The sequence below is a fragment of the Lygodium microphyllum genome, chromosome 8 (assembly GCF_053477565.2).
Source record: "Lygodium microphyllum isolate KBCC chromosome 8, Lygodium_microphyllum_v1.1.10, whole genome shotgun sequence".
Lineage (NCBI taxonomy): Eukaryota > Viridiplantae > Streptophyta > Polypodiopsida > Schizaeales > Lygodiaceae > Lygodium > Lygodium microphyllum.
Genome location: NC_141142.1, coordinates 16,426,562 through 16,436,130, shown reverse-complemented (window position 1 = coordinate 16,436,130; position 9,569 = coordinate 16,426,562). Strand labels below are relative to the sequence as shown.

The following is a 9,569-nucleotide window of genomic DNA, read 5'->3' as shown; positions in this document are numbered from 1 at the left end:
GGTAGAGTGCCCCAAAAAGTAGAAGCTCCCCATTTGAATGATTTATTTGTTATGCAACAAGATAGTCTTATTTTGGGATTAAATATGGATGCTCAACTTGACATTGATAAAGGAAAAGGGAAACTCCTATTTTGGGATTAAATATGGATACTCGATAGTGATAGAGGAAAAGGGAAACAACCTACTTTGTCCTTGTTTGATGCAAATCATGGCTAGCACGAGGAAAATAATAAGAAGGGCAAAAAGACTAATAATGTTTTGTAGGATGGCTCATCGATTGAAGCACAAAATGCTTTGCATTTTGAGAGAGAATTCAACATGTTATTGTACAATCATCCATTCTTAGGTTTTGGGCAAGATGTTGTCCATAGTCAATATGCAGTCAAATCATCCTTATCCTTGTCATTTTTTCCTTGGATTGGTCTTGGTACGATATACATGCAATGCATTTATTTTTTATTCATTTAGCCTTAAGTATTTGTGCTAATGAGGGCTATATTTGAGGGTGGTACTATGATAAAGTAGTTCCATGGTTTTGGTTGTAATTCTTAGAGAGATGGCTAGCCCACGAACGGATATGGTCTGTACCACCTAGGTTATTATTCCCACTTTGCGGTCCCCTTCTATTCTTGTAGCCTTTGGCTTCATTTGTTGTTTTCTACTTGTCTTTGAGTTTACTTGGTTGGTCGGAAGGCCCTTTGTTAATATTTCAATCTATTAACTCAAACTTCACACACACACACACACACACACACACGGGGTCTCTTTTGTTTGAGGGTTGGTGTCGTGTAGTTGGAGCAACCATACATCCACAAGATTGGGCTTTTCCAAAACCCAAATTGATAGTCTTTGTGTAGCTGCATGTGAAGATTGTCTTCCACTTGTATTTCTAAGCCGTTGGCATAATTTGACTATTTGGAATGCATTCATTTTTAATGCTCATTCCAGAGGGTGCAGGCATGTTGGCAATTTAGCATTATACAATATGCACACATCATTACCACGGATGATTTTGCTTCTGGCATGTTGCGGTTTTCTCAATGTCTTTGCCGCGCATATAGTCCGCGTGTGACTGTTGCCCACGTGCAATATTTTCATGGGAAGATAGGCCTGGGTTCTATGATCGGTGCAGGTGGGTAAGGGCAGGACACTCATGATTGTGTTGTTGTGGGAAATAGATAACATAGAGGCAATCCAACTTCATGATGTGTTAAGCTTATCACTAGCGTTACTACATCATGCAAGGTTCGTAGTTGCAAAGCACGTGTCGTCATCGACATTCTAGTCTACTATATTTTGTATTTGAGAGGAGAAATTAAACAGTCACAATACCTCCTTTTCTACAGCAGAGTAGCGGAACATCCCATGAAGGGAAAACAATTTATGGAAATATATGTACATTTCACCATCTTTGAGAAGTTAATCACCCCCCGTTCTGTATCGAAATCCCACTTCAGACATTCTTATCTGATTTAGTGGTGAGTAGGTTTTCTTGTTCAGCAAATGTAAAAGCTACCTCTTCATCAGCTAAGTACGTCTGGTTCAACAATGGCACCGGTTCAGGTGGGATACTCTCTCTTGCACTCTCATGGTCTGCTTCGGCCTTCAAGCTGGGGTCTTTTTCTGGAATGTCACTGTATATATGCTTCAATATAAAAAGCACAGTATCTGCATCTCTCCAATAAGACCTGCAATCACATCGTGAGAATCCTCAGTTGATATTACGGGTTGGCCTTACAATGTCGGTATCAAATATGTAAATTTCTCTCTTGCCTTCAGTTTTGCACTCAACATACTTCGCCACAAAAACATCCACCTCCCTAATTATAGTGAAATTTAGTAGAGATCAACAGATTCTGAAATCTTACGTATGAGAACTAATGGCTTGCAGGTACTGATGTTCAAATGTCGCATCCTGCACCAAAGAAAGAAAACAAGAACATGAATAAACTTTCAGTAAACCAGAAAATATGTTGTGCATTGAAACTACTATGCCAAGACAAGTGTGCGATGGAGGCCATGCATTTAAATCTCAGGAAACTAGTATACACATAAAACCCAATGATATGCGCCAGCACAACCATGTGAAGCAATCCTGTGCATGCTTGAATAAATGGGCATGATTTGAGCCGTTAAAAAACCGTGAAGTTTATTTAGAACCATTCAGTAGATCTAGTTGTGAACGTGTAACTATGGATGGGATTGGCCTGTTCAAGGTGGCTACAACGTCACTGTTCTGTTAACAACGCTTGACAAATTTGGATATTTGCCCAGATGTCCCAGATACCATAACCAACCAGAGCAATTGGATTGCAGGGCTAACATTTAGATTCCAGGTTGTCCAGTCTGGTTTCAAATGGATGGATTTTGAGATGTTTACATCGAAATATTTGCAATGCAAGATATCTGAGATGATTATAATCAATAGCTCACAACCTTCCACTTGAATAGATCTGATGTCTAGATATCTATGGTTGATGTGCTTTGTTGTCAGGAGAGTTCAATAAGTGGGGTATTTTAGTACTGGTTAAACAGCATGCTTGCATTGGTATGAGTGAATTAGAGGAAAGGAATGCAGTTCCTAAAGGGTGTAGAGCTTTGGACAGCTCAGTATAGAAATAACGTCCTTCTACAAACAGCTCACATATCAACGTGTGATGATATATACTCATTGTTCATTGTGTTTTTAGTGTGCCTTATAAAATGAGCATTGATTATGCATGCCAAGACTCCCAGTCTGGGCTGATTTTGATGATAATAATTTATCTTTGCCCAAGGAGAGATAATACATTGTCACAAGTACGTAAGGGTATTTAACATCTTTTCGTTAACCATATCGAATGATCAGTAGTAGTTACGGACAGCGAGAAAGGGCAAGGAAAGAAGAGCATCACACAGTGATCATAGTTGCCACTCATATGGCTTGAACATTTTGAAAGAATATTAGAGCTTTAGGAAAAGTGAGATTCTTGTGCAAACTTCTTCGTAATACTTGGGAGAACACTAAGGGGCTTGCTCACCTAGGGAATGCTGCGTTTTGAACCATGAATGTCTAGCCTTGTTTACACCATTGGCAGCAACGGGGTTACACCGACTATGCTGAATGGTGGGATCATAGATTGGTGCTGATGTGCACACTTGCTTAGCTCTCTAATTTTTACCATTGTTGCTCATCCTTGTGGGTTAAATTGAAATTTGGCAGATGGATTGGCTTCAAAACAGGAACGACTGGTTTAACTGATGATTTCTTCATGTTGCAAGTGTCCAGGAAGATAATAAGGAAAGGACTAAAGGCTGAGTGGAAGTTTCTTGAAACGGCCCTTGAATTTTGGATTCACAGGCAGAAATCAGTTATTATAAGCTGCAGAGGTACTTTATGAACCTACCCTTGGATGGAGAACTAGAAATTCGTGCTATATAACAGGAGTTGATGTAGCACCTTGGACACTGTTGGGAGTGGACTTCTGGGAGGATAAGAAACAAGCTTTATAAAAAATGAAAATCCACTTGAAAGTGGTGTGCCACATAGGTTTAAACATCTAGTATGGTCTCTTTCTTGTTATCATTGTAATTCATGCAGCATATTCAGTGTATGCTTATAAAAATAGGGTGGCATAATTGATTAGGAACGAGTATGTTGGGATGATATCACGATTCTGAAATGGTTGGGTGGTATTGCCTTATTTGGGTACCTATGGTTATAGCCTTTAAAGAGTTGGTTGAAATAGCCAATCTCCTTGTTCAAGCTACCTGGTGGAGTAAAGTCAACAAGTTGATTCCTTGGCACATGAAGTATTGGTTTCTCAAGAGGGAAAAATGTAGCAGATGATCATTCATAGAGTTGCACGTTTAGGGGTGGGCTTCCTCTTGGGATCAGCTGAGGTAGAAGGAAAATTACTCATGGGAAACCTGTTTTGTCCTCAACTCCGTGCGTTTGCTCAGGTTATGCCACATGGCTTATAAACTGACGTTGTATGCTATAGTTTGGCAGGGTATTACTCAATAATCTTGCAGGGTTAAAAGACTGAAACTTCTGAAGGATCACTTATAGTGCATCTATTTTGAGGAGCATCAGATCCTATTTCGCTTCTTCTGCTACTTGGGCTTTTGACATTTTTAATGGCTTTATTTTACTTGTGCGGCAGGGATTTGGTCACATTTCAAAAATGCACAGGGACTCCTTTGGCAAGTGCCTTCTTTAGGCATAGCAAGTGAGATTGACAAGGGCAGGAAGGCCCATTGTACATTCTTCTTTCCTTCAACAATCATTACATAAAAAGAAAGTATATGCAAATTGTTATGAAATACCGATTTCCGGTGATCAAGCCGAGATATAAGAGCTGTTGTTACTACTTGAACTACCTGTAGCATATGGTCGATGCGCCCATCAGGGCTCCCTGTCAATCTCTCCATTATCAATGACCCATATGTTCTCTCTTTTGGTTCATTCACCTCTGGTTTATCATCTGGAAGTAGGTTGTAAGAAACCAAGATCAGGACTGGAAAGCTATATGGTTACATGGACACATAACAAATGAAATGGCCACCTTATTACCTTTTTCTGTTTGCTTCGCAAGCATGAATTTCGCCACCTGATCCTGTTTTATCATAGCCCAAACTTTTAAGCACTACCCAAAACAATTTTTAGTGGAACACTAAAATACTATCCATGACAATTACTTCTTTGTACTCACTTTCAAAACACGTAGATCAGTTCCTCAGTCTTAATAAGGTTCTGTGTCATACAGTAGATCTTTAAAGATAGAATCCCGCTACAATGCAGATGCCGAACATCTTAGTTATCAAGAAGTGCAAAACTGAAATGAAAAATCAATGGGAATTTCTTTCTGTATGGCATTATGAGGTCTCTCTTTTGTGCTTAAATGTCAACATAAGTGATATTCCTATTATGAGATTCCTCTTTTGTGCCTGAGTGGCAATGTAAGTGATACCCATAATTGAATTTCAGTCTGGCCATTCCTAGGGTCAGTTAGGGCATGAGGATATAACACCATTAGGTCTCTTTTAAATCAGTCTGCAAAGCCTTAATGTGACAGCATTAAGCCTCAGCATGACTGAGCTCAGTTTCCAAGCCTCAATAACAAGCGTCCATACAATCAGTCCACACCCCTCAGGTGGATGTGCCAAGCTGTGTAAGGGTCTGAAGATCAAGAGTGAAGGTCAACCAACCTGACAAGAAGGCTTCAACCTCCTCACCTAAATATCCTCAACTTAGTTGACTGAAACTAGCCATCCAACTAGCTCGCCACTGTATGCCTAACCCTGTTAGCTTGGGCTAAACCTAGAGTCCAGAGATACATGCATTGGATACCATGGTAGATACATGGCCTTGGAAGTCTGATACTTGCTCACGAATGTCAGTGCATGTATGGTCAATTAAATGATGTAAATAGACAGAATCTTGAAGTATTCTGAGAGTCCCAAAATGAGAAATTAGCCAGTAAAAGAGTTGTATGGCACATTGTAGATGAAAAAGATGAAAGGTGCAATTATGCATGCGATAGAGTGCAGAGCACTCCAATCAATAGATATCAATCGCGATCACGCTAACTGTCCCCGTTCACCTTGGAAACCTTTAGTGTCCAGTGACCTGCTGGGATAGTTGCACCAATACCTTGGGTCCATCCAGCCAGGTCCATCATAGCTCCCAGCATGTTAGCCAAGATGATACCCTACACATGCTTGCCAAACTTGACAGAGTGGGTAGTGCCTGCCTGCCAGGCCACCTTCACTAAATGGGGGTTTCCTCACCCAGTTGCAAATCATTCCTCCACCTGCACTGTCAACATGAAAAGTGAAAAGTTTGGGCAATATCCCCAACAATGGGGCTGACAAAAATTGAATCCCTCTTGAAAAAGGAGCTTCCAGGTATCTCCACCAAACATGGCCAGTTGATTACAAGCTTGCCCAGTAGGGTCCGACTTTGATGCTTTTGGATCAGTAATATCTTGACCACTCTTTGACCTATCCTGGATGATAGTCCACCAAGCTACCTTAGTCATCAAATCCCTTGACAACTTAAATGAGACCCAAGAAAGTTCTGGACCAAGCAACACATTTGTGCATTATATGAAGCCAAAAAACACCAGCAAGTTGTAATGTACCAGACTACTGCTAGGAAGACCTGGTTGACCACTAAGGCTATACCGGATACTGAAACACTGGCAATGATCCAGCAAATTAACTTTGCCTAATTGAATCTTGCACTTGGAAGACAAGCTACTGCGCTGCCTAGACTTGGGGTTTAGCTACTGTGCTGCCTAGACTCCAAACCCTAAGTATTGGATCATTTTCCATGTACTTGCCCATCTGAAACAGACTCATGCCCATTAATCTTTGCAGCTGCTGCAATACAGAAAATGTCCAGAATAGTTGAAGCCTCTCTAGCATCGCCACATAATCGTCCATATACAGTGTTTTGTCATTTGAATACTCCCAATCTAGCCATTCTATCTCACTCCTTACTGAGAGTGTCGAGCCACACAGGCAGGTGGATTGGGACCAAAGGAAGCAAGTCATCACCTCTGCAAACAGAAGAAAGAGGTATGGAGCAAGATGGCAATCTTGCATGACTCCTCTTTCTATAGACAGAACTCCTCTCAAACCCCTCTTTCTTGAGAAAAACAAGGCCCCTTCAAGCATAAATGGCACCTGGTGCAAACAAAATAGTCTCCTCTTTCTTTTCTTCTGCAATAAGTCGGAAGTCTGCACCTTGCCTTGCTAGTCCTCCAAGGTTTTCAAAGTGCTGAAGAAGAAAGTCATCCTCCAAGAGACCACCTAAAACAGCTGACCAAAAAATCACGTGGAAAGTAGACATTCAGGATCTCAATGCAAGAACCTGTAATATCTAGTCCAACTTAAAGTGCTCAATCCCAAACTATTGTACTATTGTCTTTGACAAAGCGAAGAGATTTCCTCCAAGAGTGACCACACCCAAGAGCAACTCCCTGTCCCTTTCCTATTTAATTTGATTATATAGTCAATGAGACAAATGGCAATTTGTGGCCGTACCTGTTGCCCCATCCTCATCTTCATTTCTCACCATGTGACTATGCAACATCCACTCCTCCTTAGGCCAAAGGGCAAAAAAGGGAGGCGAGTTTAGCTTAAGACATGGAGTCAATATCTAGGAACTAAGCTGCCAACCGTGTCTTGTTCGTGCAGTAGAGGCATTTTATCCAACCACTTCTTTTTCCCTTTGGGTCTGCATGCACACGCATGTGGGTTTGTTTTGCTTTTTCTTTCTTTCCTTTTTCCTTTTTGTTTTGGGGGGGGGGGGGGGGGGGGGAGAGTTTAGAGCCTATGATGATAGGGCAGACTTGATACTAGAACCACTTCTGAAGACCAGCTGAAAGCATGGAACCACTTGTTATAATTGTTACATGCTTAATATGACCATGGATGCTTGAAGCTGTGTGTGTGTGTGGTGGAGTGGGTATCGTTTTATGTTTACCTTGGGTCACCTCCTTTGGGCCCAAATTCACCATGAGGAGAGCTGCTGATGCTTGGCTCAGTGAACACATGGTTTTGTAGCCTTGGCAGCCCTAGAGAGAGAACGTGCCTAGATCTAGTTCCAAGAACCATGCACAAAGCTATAGACTTCCAATACACTACTCACCCCAGCACTCATGTGTAGGTACCCTCATATGGAGCTCACATTACCCACAACAGCTTGTAGCAGCAGAAGACACGGGACGTTGGTTTGCACAAACTAGTGCATGGCCGATTGGCTATGGCCTCTTGATTGATGCCCTATCACCATTCAGTGCAGTCTAGAGGCACCCATTATGCAGCCTACCGAGTGACACAGTCTGCTGAGCTGAACCATGTCATCAAAATGGACATCGTGTGCCTACGCATTGAGAGGACATGGATTACACTAGATCCACTAGTTGGTATGAAGATGGCTGTCTACAAAAACTATCTTCTTCAGCTTCTGCAGATGGTGTCATCATTAGGCTAGGATACATGGATGTGCATATGTCATTTGGGATGTGGTGTGTCATAGGCCAGATCAGCTTTGATTCAAGATAGGCAGATACTCTGAAAAGTCACAAGAGGACATGATATGTCAGAGATGCCAGTTTGAGATGAAGAAGGAGAAGCATTACATATGTAGACATCTTGCCTACCATGAGACAAGAGGGTGCTACCATTGTCTTCTCCATGAGTAATTTGGTCCCCTTCGCATGATCATGGCCTTCCATGACCAGAGCTGCCAGGGACTTTATTTTCAAAAGCTTTCTAGATACCAAGACTCACTGACTTGCCCTCGAGTAGCAGCTTCAAGTACACGTGGCAGTAGAGATCAAACAATGATAAGCAGCCTCATTAGTGAAATTGCAGCATTTCAGCAATGAATCTACTGATTACAAGCCTAATCTATGCCTCCGCTGCCATCGTGCCCACCCAGCGCTTCCATCGCTCTCACCCACGTCCCCCCTCGCTTTCCTCAACATTCGCCCCCTCCTCCTCCCACCACCCAGCCGTCCCTCTCCCTCCACCCTGCGCTGCTTTACAGCAGGCGCACTACGCCCACTCCTTCCCGCCAGCTCTCGTAAGCTTCCCCCTCTTCCGCCAGCATCCCCTCTGCCCCCCCTTTCCGCAGCATCCGTCCCCTCCTCCCGCCATCCAGTTGTCCCTCTCCCTCCACCTTGTGCTGCTTCATAGTAGGCGCGTTGCGCCCACCCCTCTCTCGCCAGGGCTCGTCAGCTCCCCCCTAGCGCCCCCCCCCCCCCCCCCCCCCCCACCCCACAACCGTTGCTCCCTCCACTTGTAGCAACACCTCCCCCCTTTCGGTAGCACAATAGCGGGATCGGTAGGTCCTCAACAGGGTCACGCAATGGAAACCCCTGGTCAGACTCCGGTGCATTTTGCGAGTGCTCCCCAGTCAAACACCTTGTGTGTTGTCCTCTCTGAGGAACAGCTCTTGGCCATCCATACCACAGAGCTGGAGCTTAAAGAAACAAAGATTTTCGGTTAGGTAATAGGACACTCCATCCAGGGCCCAGCTCCGAGATTGGCTTCACTCTACGTTGCGCATTGGCACAGTGCAGATCATGGAGGCAGTCCTCATGGGCTGAGGGATATTCATGGTTCGTCTCACCTCTGCGGACGCAGCTCGTGAGTTAGTGGAGAGCTTGCCCTATGCCTCCACAAAGGGGGTCATTCACATGGTTCCCTGGTACAGCGGCTTCACAGTGGAATCATTTGAGCTCCACAACAGATTTCTCAGACACCCAGTCACTTTACTTTCCCCGGATTGGTGGTAGAGTACCACCAGTTAGTGGAGGACTTTGGACGGCTCTTTGGCACAGTTCTTCGTGCCTCCTTCGTGGATGTAGTGACAGCTATAGGAGTCCCCAAGGTACGAGTGGCCGTGAAAGACACAAAGAGTATATCCAAGTTCTTGGAGATTGAGGCAGGAAGTTACTCCTTTAGGTAGCAGGTCACTGTGATTGGGAAATCAGGGCAGTGCCTGTGCTACCATGACTTTGGGCATCAGGCAACAGACTGTACGTGCTTTGGAGCCAAGGCGGGTTCGCCGA

At 43.6% G+C, this 9,569-nt stretch overlaps 1 protein-coding gene across 2 annotated transcripts in view; it reads right to left on the bottom strand.

Annotated features, from left to right (window-relative positions):
* Nucleotides 1-1,180: 1,180 nt before the first annotated feature.
* Nucleotides 1,181-9,569, bottom strand: part of SGR2 (shoot gravitropism 2 (SGR2)) — a 279,626-nt gene continuing 271,237 nt past the window's right edge. Inside the window, exons 17-20 of one of the 2 annotated variants that reach the window (XM_087682632.1) lie at nucleotides 4,556-4,598; nucleotides 4,363-4,466; nucleotides 1,869-1,915; nucleotides 1,181-1,688 (exon numbers count right to left, since the gene is read on the bottom strand). In XM_087682632.1, the coding sequence (XP_087538758.1) occupies nucleotides 1,454-1,688; nucleotides 1,869-1,915; nucleotides 4,363-4,466; nucleotides 4,556-4,598 (429 nt within the window). In that variant the 3' untranslated portion in view covers nucleotides 1,181-1,453. Of the gene's footprint in view, nucleotides 1,689-1,868; nucleotides 1,916-4,362; nucleotides 4,467-4,555; nucleotides 4,599-9,569 lie in introns of those variants that run through there. The other variant, XR_015691565.1, reaches the window with a different exon arrangement.